This window comes from Lathamus discolor, chromosome Z, assembly GCF_037157495.1.
Source record: "Lathamus discolor isolate bLatDis1 chromosome Z, bLatDis1.hap1, whole genome shotgun sequence".
In the NCBI taxonomy this organism is placed as follows: domain Eukaryota; kingdom Metazoa; phylum Chordata; class Aves; order Psittaciformes; family Psittacidae; genus Lathamus; species Lathamus discolor.
In genome coordinates, this window is record NC_088909.1 from 35660180 (window position 1) to 35682432 (window position 22253).

A 22253-nucleotide genomic window follows, 5' to 3' on the forward strand; every position below is an offset into this window, starting at 1 on the left:
CCTTCCATGATTCAGTGCTTTATGGGTACTGAGAGGGGACCCATTCCTGGCATCATGCACATTCCTATTTTCTTCTACATATGTCAGGAACAGGAGTAACTATTCAGGTTAATGTTTTCTGAAAAGTGGAGGGTGAAAGCAGAAGCGATTTGAGACACCTCATTACTTTATGGATGACTAAAGATACGATTTGGACTGAAAAACTGTGTCAGGTACCAAACATCTGAATGTGGCATGTGCTTGTTAGGGCAGATGGCCCTACCACACTGGACTCTCAGGTTTCAGCCACACAAAAATGAGATCAACCAGAAGGTGGAAATAGGTGAATAATTATCATTTTGCTGTGATTGTGTGCACCAGCCACGTTTATGTACGTGCTTCCATAGCGAGATATAGTGGGCATGGGTTGCTGTTGTTACACACAGTGCCTTGGGTATTGAATCATAGAATCGGCTAGGTTGGGAAGACCCCTAAGATCATCAAATTGTTATGCCACTACTGCCAAGGCCACAACTAAACATTACACAAAGGACCCATCTACAGTTTATGAACACTTCCAGGGGTGGTGATCCCACCGCTGCCCTGGGCAGCCTGTTCCAATGCCTGACCACCCTTTTGGGGAAGGAGTTGTTCCTAATACCCAGTCTGAACTTCCCCCGGCACAGCTTGAGGCAGTTTCCTCTCTTCCTTTCACTTGTTCCTTGGGAGCAGACACCAGCCCCCTCCTGGCTCCATCCTACTTTCAGGCAGTTGTAGAGAGCAATAAGGTGCCCCCTGAGCCTTCTTCAGACTAAACCCCCCCAGGTGCCTCAGCCGTTCCCCATCACACTTGTGCTCCAGGCCCTTCACCAGCTCCCTTGCCCTTCTCTGGACCTGCTCCAGCACCTCAATGTCTCTTTCGCAGTGAGGGACCAGAACTGAACACGGGATATCGAGGTGCAGCCTCATTAGCGCCCAGTACAGGGGCATTATGATTATTCCATATTTAAACCGGCAACGGCAGCCTTTCCCTAGGCTGCGATGCGTTTTCCCGTTCTGAAGCCCGTGGCCGCCCGCAGACCTGGGCTTCGCCAGCTGCTCAGCCAGGCCCGGCCCTCAGCGGCGGGGGGGCGGGACGGGGCCTGCGCGCCAGCTCGCATTTGATGTGCTAGGATCCAGCACCGCCGCTGCGGACTTGGCGCGGGGCTCGGTGACCGCGGGGCGGAGAGGGACAGGACCGGACCGGGCGGGACAGGACCGGGCCACGCGACGCCGGGCCGCACGCGGTGCGGGCGATCAGAGGGTAACTGCCCGCGGCGGGGGAGCAGCGCGCTGGTGCCGCGTCACCGAGCGGAAAAGGGGGAGGGGAGGGGGGCAGGAAGGGGGGGCGGTCAGAAGGGGCGCATGCGCCGGGAACGCCGGTGGGGTGGGTCTGAGCGGGGGAGCGGGGGCCCTGGGGGGGTGAGGGGGGTGTGTTGTGAGCACACGGTTGAGGGGATGGGGTGGGGTGGGGGGAGAGAGAAGTGGGAGCATGCCAACGCTGTATAGTTACACAAGGCCAGGTGCAAGGTCCTGCCCCTGGGTCGGAGCAGTGCCAAGCACAGACACAAGATGGGGGAGGGAATGGATGGAGCAGCCCTGAGGAGAAGGACTTGGGGGCATTGGGTGACAGAGCTCCCCATGAGCTGCAATGTGCGCTTCGGCCCAGAGCCCCCTCTCAAGTGCTCTTGGCTGCACCCCGAGAGCATGAGCAGCAGGGCGAAGGAGGGGATTCTGCCCCTCTGCTGCACTCTGGGGTGAACCGCCCTGCAGTCCTGCATCCAGCTCTGGGGCAGCGACACAAGAGGGACGTGGAGCTGTTGGAACAAGACCTGAGGAGGCCACAGAAATCCTGCGAGGGCTGGAGCAGCTCTGCTCTGGAGACAGGCTGAGAGAGCTGGGCTGGGTCAGCCTGGAGAAGAGAAGGCTCCTTAAGGGGAGACCTTAGAGCAGCTCCCAGTGCCAAAAGGGATTACAATAAACCTGGAGAGGGGCTTTGGATAAGGGCCTGTAGGGACAGGACAAGGGGAATGGTTTAACCTGACAGAGGGGAGACTGAGATGAGCTCTTAGGCAGAAGTTCTTCCCTGTGAGGGTGGTGAGGCCCTGGCACAGGGTGCCCAGAGAATCTGTGGCTGCCCCATCCCTGGCAGTGTTCAAGGCCAGGTTGGACAGGGTTGGAGCAACCTGTTCTAGTGGAAGATGTCCCTGCCTGTGGCAGGGGTTGGAACTGGATGAGCTTTAAGGTTCCTTCCAGCCCAAACCAGTCTGGGATCCTGTGATTTAACAGGCTTGTAGAGGAAATGACCCTGCAAATGGGTAGAGACACACAGAGGTATGTTGTGTGGCAGGAGTGTTTTCCATGCAGAGGTGTCTTCAGTATGTATTGTGGGCGTGGAGCAGGAATGGTCTGTTGCAGTTATGTGAGAAAGGAAGTTCACAAGTGCAGACCCTACACTTGGGTAGTAAATGTCTTTATATAGAGGGGTTTATCTTCCGTACCACATGAGGAATGGTGTGTGATGGAAAGATTGGTACTGTTCCTTGGGGGGAAATTGTGGGAAGAGTTCTTGACTCACCATAGGATCATACGTGCACTGGATAGCATGTGCACAGAGTGATGGTGGGAGTCCTTTTGCCTCTCGTACAGATGTGCTGAAGGACTTGGTTTTGTTTATGGTCACTTGCTGGAACAGGCCCTGATGTGTGTGCACGAAGGTGATACAGAAATAATGGCTCCAAGGGTGGTGTGAGTATGTACACTAGTAGTGGTTCCCCCTAGTACAGATGTAGGAAGAGTTTTAGGCGGAATCATCTACATGCAAACCACACAGCAAAGCATGTGATAAGCTCAAATGACACCACAGACACACAGGCGTGTGCAGAGTGTACAGACTGTAAAAGAGGAGCTCTTTGGGTTTGAAAATCAGCACTTTGGAAATGTCAGCATGGAATACACGGGCGATACCCTTTGTTGGTGAAACACTGATGTGTTCCGTGCATTTGAGACTGCCAGTAAAAATAGTAGCTACTTGGTTGCTGTAAAATCTGATGCAGAATTCCTCAGCCTTAAAAAGTCCTTAAACTCTAGTAGTCTAAAAGCCTTCAGATAGAATATGGAAGAGCAGTAGACCAAACCAAGTGGAGATTAATTATCTCAAGTAGTCATTTGTGGAGGACTGTCTTATTTCTCCTCCTTTCTGCTGAAGAGTACCAGTCCCAGCAAGGTGAATAGGTGGACCTGGGAACAGGACGATCCGAGACGAGAGAAGGCTGTGTAAATCAAACTCAGTGTGTCATCATAGAGAAACTAGCGGGCAGCTGTCAGTTGGGCATGAGATAAGGAAGTGGCAAAATGAACTTACCCAGAGTCTGCTCACTCCAAGTTTCTTGCCTGAGCTAGAACCATCACTTCTTGTCTGACAAAGCGGTTATCTTTTAATTCATGCAAAGCAGGTTTTTAAGAAGCGCAGATTTTCTGTTCTCCTTGCTCTTCAAGCAGTGTCTACAATTCTAGAACCCTCATTCCAAATCCAGAAATAATACCGTCTCCTAAAATAGTAGGTTAAAAGTATTACACCATAACTAGAGATGTACCAGAACTGAACTGCTGGATCACACATCTTCCCGGCTGCACAGATCACATTTAATTACAGCTGCTAGTGGCAATTTTCTAGGTAGATGTGGAGATGCTTCACAGGCATATGAGCTGACAAAAATCAGAAGCAAACCTTTGATAAGTTGGGATAGATTCCTGACCACCCTAGCATTACTTTCTACCAAAACATTTTTTCATTAGGTGTCATAAAACCTCATGTGTGCTAAAAATAGGGAAATCTTTGAAAAGTTGCTGGATTTTATAAATTTTGTTAAGAGTGGGATATCACAATAGCCTTTCTTAAAAATAATTACGGAAAAAATACAAATGTGATGTACAAAGAGCATGAAATTGGATGTCAGTATTGTCACACCTGCACAGCAGCTGCTCAGAAAGAGCTCCCTTAGCAGTCTAAACCAGCACAGAGAGTTACTGCTCTGAGTCAGAGATGAGCAATCCTCGTTCATTGAGCTGGAGTAAAAATCTGATGTAGTGTTGGTTTTCATACTGAAAGGATTGTGCTTACTTAAAGTAGTAATTTTCAGAAGGAGAACAACAAAAACCTTATAAATAGGTGGTCTGACAACCTCTGCTACCACCTCAGTAGTTTCTGTTTTTCAGGGAAAGGAAATTCATGTTATTTTTGGGAGTTAATTACTGTATCCTTTTTAAGTAGGCTTTTCTTTTTCTGTGTGTTTTTTTTCCAATTGATAAATGAAAACAACAAAAAAAATGCACAACCCATACAATAAGAACAAGGCAAAATGGTAAATGGAGGATAGGTGAGCATTTAAAATCATTACGTAATTTAATCAGATACTAAGCAAGCAGTAAAATTGGATTAGAGAAAATATCTTGTTACAGTAGCTGTTGATGTTGCTTGTGAAAATGCTGAGTTTGTGTGGCATTTCAGTTGTCAGAAGACTTTTTGATTTTGTTCAGTAGCCTCCAAATTGCCTGATGCTAATCATCATCTTTATTTGTCTGTTTGTCTACAAAAGTCATTGCCTTAATGTGACCTGATGTTGTATTACTTAATATTTTGACATAAATATTTTGACATACTTTGGCTTCCAGAACAGTATGGAAGGATTCATAAGTCAATGTTTCACTTGCTTCATCTCACCAAAGCATGTTTAACGTAAAGTGACTCAGGGAAAAACTTTCTGTTCACACAGCCTGTCAATGGATGTCTCTTTAGCAGTTTGTCCCATTCTGTGGTTTTGGAATATTAGATTTTTCAGTTTTTTCTTTCATTTACTAAGACATCAAGAATTTTCCCATTTATACAGAAGTTTCCATCTAGACAGGGAAAAGTCATTTTACTATTTAATTGCAGTTGAACTTTCACAATACTTGAGTTTGATTTGTATAAAATTCTTATATATTATTTCTAGAAAGAGAGGTGTTCAAATTAAGTGAGTTTGAACTATAATAAATAAATCTGTCCTTTTCTAAAATCTTCTAATAGTAGGTACTCCAAGGTATCAGCTACCTATGATCAGTGGATGAGTTAGTGTGCGTCCACAATACTGGTCTGCACTTGTGTATGCTGTTCATGAAGTATACTGTTTACTTACTATAAAGATTATTATTCCTTCTTCTTTTCCCTTTTTTTTTTTTTTTTTTTTGTCCCTATCATTTCAGGAAGTATACTTCAAGAACCTTTCAAAGCAGAAACAAAAAGAAGTCATGGAGAAGAATGGAAACAACCGCAAACTTCGTGTTTGTGTTGCAACTTGCAACCGTGCAGATTATTCCAAGTTGGCTCCCATTATGTTTGGTATTAAGGCAGAACCACAGTTCTTTGAGCTCGATGTTGTGGTGCTTGGTTCCCACCTGATTGATGATTACGGGTAAGGTGCATTTCTTCATCTCTGCCAATCTGTTTCTGGGATGTCAGCAGTAACATAATGAACATTAGGTAACAAAGTCCTTGTTGTTACTAATGTACACAGCAAATTTTTTTAATTTTTTCTTCTTTTTTTCAGATTTTATTTTATTTTGCAGCTCCTTCTGAGATAGTATATTTATGGTTTGGGTTTGGTTTTTTTTTTAACCAATCTTGATATTTTAGAAAATTTTGTGTAAATGCTGTAATCGAGATCTTCAACAGGATCACAGGCTATTTGAAGTGAGAAACCCAGCTTACGCAGATATCCCTGAGAATCTGATGACTATCGAATGAAGATGTGCTACAGTTCTTAATTTTCAGAGGGAAAAGATAACCTTCAGTCATTTTAAGTTGCAGCTCTTCTTTGCGTTAGAGAAAGTACTTACATATTCCATATTCCAGGGGAATATTTTTAGTTCTTACTTCCAGGATTGTGGAGGAAGGAAGGGTGGTTGTCTGTTTCTGACAAAATGAGTAACTGATAGATATATTAGGTACGGTTTTGCAGGAGAGTTTAGGGTCTTTTCCATAACTCCTATTAAGTAGGCAGTTGGATCACCTGCTTGGGAGGATGGAATGTCTTGGTCCAAATCCCTTCCTTTGAAAGGACTTCCCACATTCCTGATGAATATCCCTGTATTTGCTGGGAAAAAGGCAGAAGGAACAGCATGTAAATTGTTGATGGTGGTGCGGTAGTTTGGTTGGTTTTGCTCAGGCTGCATTTACCAGTAAGTGTTACAGATTGAAAAATGCTTACTTTGAGATCAGACTTTAGGATAAGGCTGGCAGCAGATCAGCATCGTTGAATTTTTAGAGATATTATGCACATCTTCAGTTGAAGACATATTGTGGACTTTCCAATGAGAAATTTTGGCACTTCATAACAATTCGTAGTATTCAAGGAATGTTTTAATTTTATTGTTACGGAATGAAGCTAGTAGTATGTGTGGAAAACCTTTTTCCTTTCATTTTAAAGCCTGTTTCCTTTGAACTTAAGGCCTCTGTGCAGTGATTGCTTAAGTGTGTGAGTATACAAGTCTTCATATATCTGAAATGCAGAATCTGAAAAATGGATGTTAGCTGCAGGATGTCTGCCTTGACCATACAGGCCTCAGCTTTGCATAGTATCTGTTGGGATTTATATGTTTGTCCAGCAAAGTCAATACACTGCTCAGGAGTCAACACACCTTTATTGAAAGGAAATCTTACAAAGTGCCAAAATTTCTCATTGGAAAGCTGAAAACATGTCTAACTGAAGATGAAAGCATGCCATATCTATTATCTAAAAGGCTCTGTAAACACATGAACAAAGAGTTTTATTTATGAACGCATTCACCAAAGCTCCTCCTTAAGGGTGTCTAGAAGAACCTGATGTTTGGAATATAAGGGAACATACTCATATATGTTCATATTTTAACATTCTGTTAAAATCTTAAAAAACAGTTTCCTCAAGCGAAGGAGATGCAGTAAGTGGGCCCTTGTTCAAATCCAGTATAACACACTTATTTTGTCAACCTGTGTTGCTGTAAAACCAAATTGTATTTACTCTAACCCTTTTCCTCTTCCCTTCAGTAATACCTATCGTATGATTGAACAAGATGACTTCGATATCCATACAAGACTGCACACCATTGTGAGAGGGGAGGATGAGGCAGCTATGGTGGAGTCAGTGGGGCTTGCGTTAGTGAAGTTACCAGATGTCCTGAACCGCCTGAAGCCTGACATCATGATTGTTCATGGGGATAGATTTGATGCTTTGGCCCTGGCCACATCTGCAGCCCTGATGAATATTCGCATTCTTCACATTGAAGGTGGAGAAGTCAGTGGGACTATTGATGACTCGATTAGACATGCTATAACCAAACTGGCCCACTACCACGTGTGCTGCACAAGGAATGCAGAGCAGCATTTGATAGCCATGTGTGAAGACCATGACCGCATCCTTTTAGCAGGCTGTCCCTCCTATGATAAGCTTCTGTCTGCAAAAAACAAGGACTACATGAGTGTTATACGCATGTGGCTAGGTGAGCATACCACTCCTAATGTTTTTCATATGACTTTCAACACCAGACAAACTCAGTAACTAGGTTATGAGCTTGTTGACCAGTGGCTCTGAGAAAAGTACAGGAAAAAAGAGACTTTTTGCTAGGAAATTCAAGTTCGCTTAATTGGAGTTAAATATCAAACACCAGCCTCATGCTTCTCAAAAAAAAATAGTGTATTTATTAATAGTATCTAGTATTTCTGTCTTTCTACTTTTTTGCTTGTTCTGCGTTCTACTGTCTATACCTGGAAGGCTACAAATCCGTCCTGGTAAACACATCTGGTCCTGCCACATCAGAAAATACAGTTCCTTAAATCGGTTATTTCTCTGAGCCGAACAATTTGAAACTGGAATAGTATTGTATGAACCATTATTTTGATGTAAAGGATGTATTTAAGTAGAATCAAAGCTGTTAAGGGCTAATTAAAAAAAAATCAAGGGGTATTTATATTATGAACATTGTTTTGAGGAATGCACTGCAACAGGACAGCACGTGCCAAATGCTTGTCATGTTTCACTGACTTTAAATAATTGCTGTGGACAGCAGGGGTTTGTGTTTTATCTTCGACAAAAAAGTCGCCTGTGTGGCACATTAACCTGTGTAGTTGGAAGCTGGAATGTTCTTAGATCAGTAGGTGAATATTTTTCAGAAACATTTTTATCAAATGTACTAAATCAAGTATGACTGACTTTTTTAAAGCAATGGGGATGGAGTCTTTGATTGAGGATGGACAACGGACAGAAAACCTGAGCAGCTTCAGGGGTTTCATGTTATTCCAGGTTATCACTGGTGTGAGAACAGGCTGTTGATCCTGTCTTGCAGAACTTTAGATGTTAACCTGCAAGTTAAGAGTTTGTTGGGGTTTAGGTAGTGGTCTGTAAAGTTATGAGACTTGCTTAGAGAGGCAAATACCAAGCTAGATCCTCCTGTTACCCTGTTGAGTTTTACTGTAGGATTGAAGTTTGTGCTAGATATCCCATTCAGTGCCTTGACTGATCAGGCTTTCACAGCAGTAGTTTCAAAAGTATGTCCTCAGTTCCTCTTAACATTCTGTGCCAATTAAAAAACTTTTCTTGGACTCCATTTGGACAGGTGAAGATGTCAAAACCAGAGATTATATAGTTGCTCTGCAACATCCTGTAACCACAGATATTAAACATTCCTTAAAGATGTTTGAGCTGACACTAGATGCACTCATCTCCTTCAACAAGAGAACACTTATTCTATTCCCTAATGTGGATGCAGGTGAGTAAAATACCTTCATGACAGAGGAACACATAACAGATTGTCTTTAAAGCATGTGCTGGTTCTTATGGAGTGCTTTTATGGCCACAGCATCACATATGCGTCTGCTGCATCTCCATCTTCACATTGCTGAACCATGTTGCACCTTTTCAGTGTGGGTAGGAATGTGAACGGAAACCATGTAGGAGCAATATTAGTGCCTTTTAACTAAAAACCACAGAGTTTTGCAGTGTATTTTGGGATCTAACCTGGGCTTACATGCCCAACTCTGCAACTTACACTGTGAGGATAAAAAGAGAACGAAAACAAATGAGAGCTGGTAACTCCATTTGCTTTGCATGTTTGGACTTTAATCAGTTAAAGATAGAACTTGAATTGTTCATTCTACCTCTTGTTTTTCTGTAGGAAGCAAAGAGATGGTTCGGGTGATGAGGAAGAAGGGCATTGAACATCATCCCAATTTTCGGGCAGTAAAGCATGTCCCATTTGACCAGTTCATTCAGTTGGTTGCTCATGCTGGTTGTATGATTGGTAACAGCAGTTGTGGTGTCAGAGAAGTGGGAGCATTTGGTACACCTGTCATCAACCTGGGGACACGTCAGACAGGGAGAGAAACAGGTACCTGTTTGCTTGATGACTTTAATTTCCTCATGGTTCTGAGGTTTTTTCTTTCGCAGGATAAAGTCAAGTGAATGCTTGATAGAGGTCATCTTGCAGTATCAGTGCAGCATAATTTTTGACCCATTTTAAAACTTCACTGGTTGTTCCTGGATGCTAGTGCTACTTCTGTGTTTTTCCTAAGATAATGAGGCTTTTGTCTACAGACAAGTTAAAATACATACCCATCTGTGTTGGATTCCATTTAGCAGAATAGGCAACTAATTGTTTTGCCTAATAGCTAGTTTGATGTGTGACATGTATAAGATTGTGAATTTTTCACCACTTCAGGAAGTAACTGCGTATTGCAGTATTTCACAGATATGACACAAATAGCCAGTTACCCTGTTTTTATTTGTGTGTTTTTAATTTAATAATAGAATTCTGTGGAGGCTAATATTCTACTCTACTGTGTTGTAATGCATGACAGCATGTCATAGGTGTCACCATTGTTTCACTGGGACCTAGGGGAGGCATGTAACTAATGAAGAGCCATGTTGATCTAGCAGCAGTCTTCCCTGCTCAGCAGAAATAAAAATAGTTCTTAAATTCTAAAGCAGTTCTTATCTCATACTGTAGTTTGAGGATCTCATCTGTCCTATTATGTCTGCTTTTGTCATCTAGGTGAAAATGTTCTTCATGTTCGTGATGCTGACACACAGGATAAGATTCTGCATGCTCTGCAGCTGCAGTTTGGTAAACAGTACCCATGGTAAGTACATTTATCTTGTTTCATTGGAGGGCATGTTAAAGCAGGAGGGTAGAAGGCTTTTAGTCCTGAGGTGGTTCATTGTGTTTGGTCGGAGTGCTTTTAATGCATTAATCTGAGGTTACAGTTTTTCATTTCACATACTTCATTCAGAAATACAGTGCAATGTCTGGTATGGAGATTAGTATTTGTCGAGCAAAATGTAACTAGTAATGTTTTGATAAAACTAGTAATTTAGCATCGAACAGAAAGTCAAGAGAACAAAATTCATGTATTAGCTTAGACTAGGATGGTTAAGAGACCTCATTCCATCAGAGCAGCATGGGGAGAACACCCTGTCTGCCTACCTCTGACTTGTGCGTGAGGGGGACATGGCTTTATAGCTGGATTGACCTCAGGTATGATAAACAGAGAGTCCTGAGTGCAAGCTTCCAGGGGAGCTGCAGGATTGTAGCAAGATGCTTTCCACTATTCTTCAGCCATACAATATTAACCCTTAGTTCTTTAACACAGAAGTTCTTGAAAACTTCAGGACATAATATTGGTCTAGCTAAGGACAAGATTCAAAAAGTATATTTCTTAAGAATCTCAGTAGAGGGGTTAAAACTGAATTCTATAATACCAAATGTTTGACACCATGTATGATGGTATGTTAAAACCAGACTTACATGTTGAAAACTGACATGACTGTACAGTGTATTATTATGTAGTTATCACCTGTGTCATAAGTATTTCTTATCTGGACCTGTAGCACAAATGTAAACTTCTATAATTTTAGCGCTTTACTATATAGGTCCTTTCATTAAACTCTTAATATTGTTCTTTTTTAACTTTACAATTTTCTACATTCCATGTGTTGTATTCCAAAATGGAGCTAATGCCAAACTTGCACTATCTGTTGTATGATATTCAACCTGACACTGTCTGCCATGATCCATGACAGACTCAAGTAGTTTAAACTGCACTATTGTTATAATAGCCATATCATACTTTTGTAATGATACAGTGTTGTAGCCATTTGTCATATCAAGAACTTTATAGATTGCAGTGTTATTTCCAATTTAATTGCTTTTTTTTTATATTATAGCTCAAAAATATATGGAGATGGTAATGCTGTTCCAAGGATTTTGAAGTTCCTTAAATCTATCAATCTCAAAGAGCCATTGCAAAAGAAATTCTGTTTTCCTCCTGTCAAAGATAATATCTCTCAAGATATTGACCATATCCTAGAGACACAGAGTGCTCTGGCTGTGGATCTAGGTGGAACAAATCTCCGAGTAGCAATTGTCAGTATGAAGGTAAATGTCCTGTTGTGCTTTCAGACATTCTGCAAACTCCACTGGACTTTGTGATTCTGTCCTGCAGCGGGTATATGGGTTTACGATGCAAAATAGCTCCAAAACAAAGCAGTCCTATTGTCTTTTGCTTTTGAAGGATAATGTGGATTTTTCCCTCTGCTGTACAATTGGCTGCACCTTTCATACAGTCTGAATACAAGTTGCCTGCTGGTTTACTCTTGTAAGACTGCTGTTAAACTAGCAAAGCCCTCCCTCTGCAGGGAGTCATACAGACCTCAAATGATAGGGCCACTTTCATATGTGTTGGTTCCCCATAAAAGGTGACTTAGTCACCTTGTACCTTTTTACATGTAAAGTGAAAAAGGGAGAGGCTCCAAGAGCAGTCTTTTTACTTCCCCATTGCCTTACATGGCCATGTAATGGGCACACAGAACCAATCCGAGCAACAGCCAGCATTTAGCAAAGCTGAGGGAAAGTGGGTGGGTTCAGGATAACAGAGCTTTGCATCTATTCTGCCAAGATAAGAACAGCCAGAGATCAAAAATTCTCAGTATATTCCTGCTTAGAAATACAGTCAGTAACAGTACTGAGCCTCAGCTGGAACAGTGGTCACTATAATGCATCACACCCCAGAGACATAGCTCACTTGGAGAGAGAATCGGGAGGAAAACCGGTAATAATTATTACAAACATGGGGAACAGGGAAAAGTTGAAGAAACTAGAATTGCTTAGAGAAAATTGACAGGGAAAAAAAAAAAAGTAGCCTTCCGAATGTAAAAGCCTCTTCGATTAAGAGAAAAATCAGATTCAAGTGTGCATGAACAAGCAGTAAAGTATAAAAACAGTGGAATGAAAAATTATTTAAAAGTTTTTCTTACTATCTATCTAGCTTAGCTGTCAATGCAAGAAAAGGCTGGAACAAATAATCTGGAAGGATATGATGTTTTCATTGCTGAAATGATAGGAAAATATTTAAAAAGGTCTCAAAACCAGCTGAATTTTAGGGTTTTGATCTTGCATTGGAAAAGGGTGGTGAATTTGAGTTGTTTGATGGTCTTCTAAAAATCCTATCGGGTTGGCTGGTTGTTCGTTTTTTTTAAATCAGAGTGAGAAGGGTCAGACTTTCATAATAAAATTCACACAACAGACGTAAGCATTTAACAGGAAATGGCAGAGTTGAAGGTGTATTTCTTTTCATGAAGAAAAAAATGAGTTTATCCTTTTAAAAGCTGTTTGCTGATAATGTTTGCTGCAGCCTTGTCTTCCACAATAATTTCCTCTGATTCCTCTCACCCTCCAAAACAAAAGTGAAGAGGAAACATAAACATAAAAAGTTCTCAGTCCAAGCCATTCTATTACGTTGCTGAGACGGTGGGATCTAATTCTCAGACCACTGACATTTTGGAATTTTCTGTGTTGTTTCGTTAACAATGATTCAGCCGTGTTGCACGTAAGCTTTTGTTACGCGTTTTTGCTTAGTTGTATTAATACACTGCTATTCACTTAGATACACTGTAAAGTAAAAGGGATGTAATAGGGAGAATATTATTGCTAAGCAGTGCTTTTTCTGCAGTTTCCTGGCCTAATCATGTAATGTTCATATTATGTTAAGATTACTTACTTACTACCCATGGATTCAGGCATCATAATGAATGCTTTCATAACCACTGTAAGACTCCAGAGGTTGAAAATAATCCTTTCCTCCTGGACCCTCCCTCCCCCATACAACATACATCATAGGAGATGCAACTCCAGAAATACTTCAAGTGACTCAGAAGTGTAATTGCTGGGAAGAAAAGTTATTTCTGAACAGATAGGAAATGTGGGATTGAAATGTCTAGCATTTCTGTCTGTCTGACTCTCTCCTGCTGGTAAAAGATTACTGTCTGTGACACATGCAGAACCTTCGTGTAGTCAGATTGTAATCATTATTCATCAAGTACTATGGGATTTCTGTCCTTAGCAATTGCTGCTCTCTCCCTCTTTTTTTCTTTTTTTTAATACTTTAATGTTGAGCTTAATTGCATTGCTGTATCATGATTTACTCCTAACAACAGTTTCAGTAGCTCCTGTAATGTGTTTGCTTACACAATCCATGTGTTACTTCCAATAACTATTTTATTTCAGATGGGGGGTTGATCACAGTAGCGGAATGTAATGTATGATCTTGCAAACTTGTCCCTCAGAGTTGTCAGGAATCTTGCACAGAACAGCCTGTAAGACCAAGATCTAAGGCATGCAGCTATATTATTTTCTCAAAGAGACAAGTTATGACTGTTTATTTTCAAGTTGACCTCTAGTTTAAAGTGAAAAGAAGTTTTATCATGAAGTACGTTTCTGTGGGTTACCTTTTGTTGTTTTTAATTTCTAGGGTGAAATAGTTAAGAAGTATACTCAGCTTAACCCTAAAACTTATGAAGACAGACTGGAATTGATTCTAAAGATGTGTGTGGAGGCTGCATCAGAGGCAGTAAATGTGAACTGCAGAATTTTGGGAGTAGGTAAGTTAACAAACACTAACTTTGTCTTTTCATCCAAGTTTTTCAACACGAAATGAAATCGCTACTGATTAATTTAAAACACCTTTCTGAAACAGATTTTATCTATTTTAAGTTCTTAAATTATATTCTTCACACACAAACTTTATTAAATGTCCGTGAAAATGAGAGGCTGACTGCAAAGACTGAAGTTTTTCCAGTCTGTGACAGCAATGAAAGCAATCTAAGTTATATCTAAACTATATCTAAAATGTGTGATGTATAGACTTTGTGTAGATTTTCCCTGCAGTCTCAGAATTATGAATCAGGTATTTAGCACATATTGAAAAGCTCTTGAAACAAATGCAGCTGAATCATCTACTGCCTCTGAGCCTTTCCTCATGGCCAGGATCAGGTGCAGCAGAAGTCTCAGTTGCACGAGGGCAGATGAAAAAGGCTAAAACCTTAGATTAAATCTGCAGCTAACAGAGACAAAAGCAGATTTTCTGTTGATTTCAAGTTTACTTACACTGTAGTATAGTTCCAAGTTAAACTTTGTTTTGATACCAGGCAATAATCAGTTTAATGATGATGGGGGCTTTGGTCTTAAATACTACAGTATATTAATGTGACCATGATTTTTAAAAAGGACATAAAATCCTCATTTTACCTAAGAAATGCTCCAAAAGAGAAGTAGTTTGCTCCAGACAAAAGCTTGCTTGAATCACACATTATGAAGAAAACTTAATTTGAACTTCTATTAAAAGTATTTTTTCAAAACAATGCTACGTACACAAAGCCATAAGGAGAAATACGTCAGCCCTGCAAAACAAATCCTCCAGATTACCCAGTGTGTAATACACATGACTTACTTAACCACCCTGCTTATTTTGTTGTGTCCTAATGCTAAATCTAAAACCTCACAGTCCCTGTGGAAAGTATGGTGACCTCTGCAGTGCTCTACTATTGGAGATACCAAAGAAAATTTTACAGTCAGCTACACTTACTAGGGTAATGAAACAGTAAACTGGTTTACAGAGGTTTATATGTTGGGGAAAAAAACTTGCCTTTTGTTTGTCATTTTACAGAAATTACAATGCTGTTTATTCTTCAGTGCCCTTCCTTCTCATCTCATTGCGTACAGTTCAATTACTGATTTAAGAGGGGAAAAGTTGTACCACAGACTAAGAAATTTCTCACCTGGATATTTCTATTAGCTGTTCTTTGCCACATGCAGACTCATAGTTTGAATTGCAATAGCTGAAATTGAAAGTTCTCTTTAAAGAATGGCATGTAATTCCTATGGGAATAATTAATATATTCGATTCTAGTCATTTCCTTAAGATTACTAATCATAGAAAGGATTGTTCCTATAACTTTGGAGAGATTTTTGCAAGACTGAGCAGAAGGGCTGGAGTTAATCACGGACTTCATCAGTAACACTGGATTTCTTCCAGCTGTCATAGGTAAGGGTAGAAGTAATAGCCACTGGAAATGAATAAGCAGGAAGAGCTACTAGCAGAAAGCAGTGGAAAAAAAGTGTTTTCCTCTGGGTAGTCCTGTAAAATGCTGTCTGCACTCAAAATACTATGTACATGAGCATAATTTTGAAGAACTCCCATTAATACAAAACAGGTTTGCAGGGTGGTTTAAAAGTAGGACTCTGGAAAAAATATTATTTTCAATATCTTTTTGTCACGACCATCAAATAAATTTAGATTGCAACACCTCTGCAGTTAGTTTTAATGTTGTTGTATTTGTTGGGTTGTTTTTTTTTTCACTCAAATAATTTATATTAAAAACAGCTTTCTGAAAATGGGGGGAAATTAAAGACTATCAGGCAAAAGAAACTAGCAGCTGTTACTGATGTTTTGGGTTTTTTTGTTGTTGTTTTTCAGTTTACTTTTATAAGACAAAGGAGACCCGGATCTATACACAAATGATACAAGTACTTAGAAGAGCTATATCTTTATATATATCTAATATAGCTATATCTGCTATATTAGACAGTATTTAAGTTAGTTACCTTTCTGGACATGATAGAGAAAAGAGGATGAAGAGATAACTTCTGCTAGTTCCAATAGCTGTTTACATCAGTTACAGAATCATGGCATTTAGACATGTTCTACTAAGCTATTGCTGAGCTAACAACTAAGTATTAAGTGTTTTGTTGTAATAAACATTTGGTTCTTAAAATCCTAGGGAAACCTTCACAGATTGATATTGAGAATGTCATTACTTTTAGGTACTTGCTGACAGGTTCTCAGATGGTTTGTTCTTTACGAAGTGAGATTTTTGGGAGGGTAAGACACCCCACCCCACCCCAAGCTTTAATATTCAATTCAGCTGTTTTCCCTGTTGTTTTTGTGGCTGCTGTCTATTACAGTATTAACCCTGGGACTCTTTTTTTTTTTTTTCTGAGTATCTTTAGATAAGGGATACAATTATATAATCTCTGTACAAGAATAATACATAAAATGTTCAAACTTTTTTGTCCAGAACTAAATACCTTCATAATAGAGTGGCTTTTTGAAAGGTCCTGACAGTGTCCATTAACTTTGGAAGCATCTCCAGCTAGAGAAAACTGGTTTGGCTGATAATGCCTATTACTAATCATTATTCTGTTCAGTACAGTACTGAAAAGCACCTTATTTTTTAAGTAGAAATCACTACTCCAAGTCCAGCTATTATTTTTAGTCATTCTAAATCTGGAGATTTACAGGAAATTTCAGGACAATTTTACTGTTCCAGGGTTTGAACAATTTATTTTGTACAGTTTGTTTTTATATGTTTTTCATACATGACTAAAATGAAACACAAGTATTATGTGATTTGCTGCAATCTTGCCTGAAGCAGAAACATTAACTCTCTGACTAACACTAACCATTACCTATCTAGTTAGTCTTAAGATAATGGGTGCATTATGATTAGAGCAATGGAATTCTAATGAATTACTTTTATGTGCAGAAATTGCACTGACTTAGAAATTTTTATTTTCACAATCTGCTTCAAAGCCTCATATTAGAAGAACAAATAACTGTCATCGAAAAGAGAAAAACAAATATTTATTTAAGTATAATGCAGACTTAATTTTTGTATCTGGTATTTCTGGGACTTAGGTATTTCCACAGGTGGACGGGTAAACCCCCGAGAAGGAATTGTGCTCCATTCTACAAAACTCATTCAGGAATGGAGCGCTGTGGACCTCAGAACTCCAATATCTGATGCTCTGCACCTGCCAGTCTGGGTGGACAATGATGGAAACTGTGCGGCTCTAGCAGAAAGGAAATTTGGTCATGGAAAAGGAATAGAAAATTTTGTAACACTCATTACTGGTACAGGTGGGTATGTTATTATAGTCATTCAGAGGCTCAGCTGATCTTAAAAGCACAAACACCACCACTCTGCTAGGAAAATATTACTAGGTTGTTAATATTAGGTTCTTAAACCAAAAATCCTTTTGCCACTATATCTGTTTCTTTTAGGGTACTTTTTAATAGATTCAGGCAAATGAAACCTTTTGCATAGTATAAGCTTCTTGATAAAAGAAGTTACGATGATACAGCTGTGCAGGCTAAGCATTTTTCCAAAATCTGGGAAATCTGAGCAAATTTAGCTGGAATAACTTTGCTTTTTTTCACCTTTATAGCTTAGTTCTCTTCCAGCTGCAGGTACACAAGTCAGCTCAGGATGTATATTTAGGAGATGAGGAACTGAATATAAGATATGCTTATTATAGCTCAAATGCAAATGTGGGGTAACTTTTCTTATTTGTTAAGCATATGAATCCACCCACAGTTTGGGAAGGGGCAGCAGAGGATTGCCGATTTAAGTGTCCTGGCTTTTTAGGACACAGGTTTAGCTGTCTAAGTACAGCATTAAAACATCTCCTCTGAAATGCAAAATTGTAAGGCCACTTGAAAGGTTAGTTTTGTGCATAGAAAGCATGACTCACAAGTTAAAAGAGCTGTCAGTACCATCCATATGCTTCTTAAGAAAGGAGCTTTATATAACCATTCTGATAGCCATGTGAATACGAGGGAGCTGTGAGTGTGGTTATCAGGTGTATCAGAGAAGAGTTCTTCAATAACCGTAATTTTCAGTTTCCAGTGCAGAAGACCACAGATGCACATATTTTATCTTGTCTGTATTAGAATAAGCAAATGTCAGTCTACTGCAGAACTGGGATCTTTAAAACCTGTTTGATTTTTGTTTGGTTTTTTTTTTTTCCTAATCTTTGCAGGAATTGGAGGTGGAATCATTCATCAACACGAATTGATCCATGGCAGTTCTTTCTGTGCTGCTGAGCTTGGGCATATTGTTGTATCTTTAGATGGACCAGAGTGCCTGTGTGGTAGCCAAGGATGTATAGAAGCATATGCCTCTGGAATAGCATTACAGAGAGAAGCTAAGAAACTGCATGATGGTATCTGTGTACTTTATTTCTGAAAACATGATTGCTAAATTTCAGCATAGAAGGACATTTGCAAAGATGACATTAAGAAAAAAAGACTTGCCATCTTTTTCTAGGAGGAGTACTGTCAACCAGACAGGGTTCCTCTGTATGGCCACCCAGGAGGCACCACAACCTGCATAGCACAATGGAGTTCTTTTTCAGTAGTGGCAGTACCCAGGCAAGCCACATTTAGAACCACTGTCTCAAAGTTAACAGAAGCAAGTGGTAGACTTCAGTTTCTCCCTTTTTAAGCATGCTGTAAGGTAATCTGACAGGCATTCTGTGAGGTTTGGTTTCACAGTGATTGTCTTTCAGCAATGGCTTCTCAGTCTTTAAGTTTGAGAACATTTATATTTTATTTTACAAAGTTTTGGGGATGACAAGACTAGTGAAATACCATACTGTAACTGTTTGAATTTGATGCCCTGCTTCTGCAAGCAGTTCCCTGACCAACACGGCTGTGACCACTTCACCTAAACTCAAGGTTGGACAGTGGAGTGGTGAGGATTCAGGCTTCAGTATGCAAGTAAAAGAGATGTAAAGATCTTAGGTGCTTGTTTGTCACCCTCCACTTCTTGACTTAACACATCACCATGTTTTTCTCTTGGCTTTCTCTTCCCTTCAAACAGAGGATCTGCTTTTAGTAGAAGGAATGTCAGTGAAGAAGGAGGAGGTTGTTAGCGCTGCACATCTCATCCAAGCAGCTAAACTGGGGAACTCAAAAGCAGACAGCATTCTCAGAACAGGTGAGAACACAGCCTAAAGGGTGGAACCTTCCCATTACTGTATTTTCAGGAATATGGAAATGGTAATGACCTGTAACGCTACAAACACAACTCTACATATTGAGGACCTTTCTATAAAAAAATTACTAATGGCAGTGAAATATTAAATATAAAAATTGAATAAATTGTGACCAGAAGTGTGTATTAAAAGTATTTGTTCAATTAGAAGATGAAAAGTTTCTGCAAAGATCAACAAACTCATATTGGAAAATCTGAGGACACTTCTTTGTAGGGAAGTGAATGGCTAGTCTGAGCAAGCAAAGGCAATTTACATACTACTTTGCAAGGGATAGTTTACTGTTTTACTAGGTTTAAAGACAAGCCTGTTCCTCATGCGTAGCTGATAGCATTAAGATGGTAGAGTAATGCTTTCCTATTTTGTCTTAGTTTACAGGTTTGTGGTAATGATTTGCTTTGCCTTTCACATCCGTATCATTGGATAATGCATTATTGTGCAATAAGATTGCCTTTTTTATCTTTTACTTTTGAAAGAAAAATTAATGGGAGACTCATATTGTCTGATACTGTAAGCTCAAAACTAACTGCCATATGAAATAGAACACTTTCCTGACAGTGTCATTTGCTGCTAACAGACCTGTTTCAACTACTGATGCCTGGACTACTTTGAGTATTCTACTCCATTTCTCTTTTGTCTTTTCAGCTGGGACAGCATTAGGCCTTGGAGTTGTGAACATTCTGCACACCATGAACCCATCTCTTGTGATCCTTTCTGGAGTTCTAGCTAGCCACTATGTTAATACTGTCAAAGACGTGATAAATCAACAGGCTCTATCCTCTGTTAAAACTGTGGATGTGGTGGTCTCAAATCTAGCAGATCCTGCTCTTCTTGGAGCTGCTAGCCTGGTACTGGATTATACTACACGTAGAATATACTAGGTACCTGGAAGAATGACAGAAATGGTCTATTCAGATTCCTAATGGGTGGAGGGAATACTTTGCCCCAGATTTTTCTTTGACGAGAGCAGCTACTGATTCAGAGTAGTGTTCTGAATAGTTAGTGACTACTTCAGCATTTCCTATTTGAGGTATTACGTTTTTGTATTTTGCCTAAAGTTTATCTGAATTCATAGGAACTGATGTACAATTCTGTTGTTTTTAATCTTAAGCCCTCTCTGGGGGTGAGCCCTGATGTTGCTTTTAAGTGTAGCTGAATTATTTATGAGAGTATCTTGATGTGTGGTGGGGAATTCCGGTATGGTGTGTCTAACTATAGCTGACACTTGGGGATCCATATCTTATTTTCCACCTATGTGAAATGAGAAGGCTATAACGTGACTAGCTTTTCAGTTTTCAGGCTTCCACCCACAAAGTAAACCCAGTGTAATAATCAATAGCAGGTAATAGTTTCAGCAGCGGGTGGAAACACGGAAAGTTGCCTCTACAATCAGAAAAGCTGCATCCAGAAATTGTGGTTCATTAAGGAGTTGGTGGAGGCAGTTATTTATTTTTATTACATCATTTTTAGAGGGCAGAGTCCCATTTTGGAGTCTTTCCACGTGAAGGAAAAAGACCATGGTCTACAGAGCTTAGAGCTTGCAGAGCAGTCCAACGACACTGACCAGTGTAGCAGTGAGCATCTTTGTCCTCCAGCTGTGGCCAGCAGTAAATTATTTCAGTTTTATTGGTTAGGATTTCCTCAAGAGACTCAGTCTACTACTTTGGCAAATGAGCAGAGAGGGTACTTTTTACTCTGTGGCAGTCTGTTAGGTGGATTTCAGCTCTGTCTCACATCTGATCGTAAACACTCTACTTTTCAAGAAAACTCTTCCAGTGCAGAGTGACACAGGGCCTCTCCTCAGCAGCTCCGGTGACTGGAAGTATGCTGTTCTTGTCCTGCATTCACCATCAGCTCACAGGATGGAAAGTCAAATCTGAGCCTCATCCTCACCTTCAAGATATTGGGAAGCCTGAGAGCAAAGTTTCTGAAATGCCAGTGAAGGTTTGCCTAGCTAAACCACGGTCCTTCTTGATATATGGCTCTGTCTTTATTCAGCTGCTTTTCAGCACACTTCCAAGATACTATAGTAATAACTAATTGGAACAAGGAGAAATTGAAAACCAGACCCATCTAGCTAATCAGCCATCCCAGAAAGAAGGTACCTGTGGAGAACAGTCACAAGACCATCCTCTCTCGTGCATTTAATGGTCTGTTTTGACATATGACTCAGCCACTAATGATATTCTCAGAAGCTAGTACTAGTACTTTAGGGGAATTCGAAGGGGCTATTTCCACACTCAGACCTCTTCTGCAACTATAATGAACCAGTTTTCTGCAACCACTGCCCTCTGCTGCACAATAATCTTGGCCTGAATAGCTGTTAGTGGTAAATGGCTCCAGTGGCTAATTCTGGGTATAATCTACACAAGTTGCCTTCACTTCAGCCTCTCTTACACAAGGAATGCTTACTGAGAACTCACGTCTTTACAGCTGATTTTAGAACCACCGGATCTCCGTGATGTTTCCAGGAATAACACTGCAGCCTCTGTACTGTAGTTTTTCTCAGAATCAGCAAATACTGGCTCTTAACTATTTGCAAAGTCGTAGTAGGCTTTGTGGCACCAGGGGTTCTTACTTCCTTTCCCTCTTTCTTACTTCCTTTCCCTCTTTGTCTTGGTTTACTTGGTGATTCCCACTGACTTAAGTACCAGAACGGTAGCTCCTCAAGTGGATCAAGGAGAAATAGCCTCTAGCATCATAAGTAATCCTGAATAAAAATGGGACCAGGCTTTTGCCTTCCAGACCTCGTGAAGTTCTGTATTTTTCCTGTCTCTACTTCAGATATGTTTTTCCTCAGAAGCTGAAGGGAGGGTGCAGGCACAAAGAGATTAAAATGCATCTGATAAGTTTTTCTGTAAACACCTGTAATGTTTTGTGTTGCTAAGAAACTGGCTCTTTAAATGCATTTGAAAACATAGGGTTTTTTTCTTTGTCAACTGGACAAGAAGCTGCTGCATATGTGCACGTGGTGCAGAAGTCCTTGCAGTTTTCCCTGAGAAGTTTGTGGGTTTATAAAATCAGAAAGAATTAAAAAATCATATTTAATAGCATAA

The 22253-nt window shown here is 40.2% G+C and overlaps 1 protein-coding gene across 2 annotated transcripts; it reads left to right on the forward strand.

Moving 5' to 3' along the window:
• Positions 1-1138: 1138 nt before the first annotated feature.
• Positions 1139-22253, forward strand: GNE (glucosamine (UDP-N-acetyl)-2-epimerase/N-acetylmannosamine kinase). Of its 2 annotated transcripts, none has more exons than XM_065662547.1 (12): positions 1139-1282; positions 5263-5471; positions 7082-7533; positions 8647-8799; positions 9205-9417; positions 10081-10168; positions 11253-11463; positions 13835-13964; positions 17060-17281; positions 18184-18366; positions 19026-19142; positions 19843-22253. In XM_065662547.1, the coding sequence occupies exons 2-12, from the start codon at positions 5308-5310 to the stop codon at positions 20076-20078; spliced, it is 2169 nt and encodes a 722-aa protein (XP_065518619.1). In that variant the 5' UTR covers positions 1139-1282; positions 5263-5307; the 3' UTR covers positions 20079-22253. The 2 variants fall into 2 exon arrangements, with proteins under 2 accessions (XP_065518619.1, XP_065518618.1); XM_065662546.1 differs by having other exon boundaries at positions 1201-1265.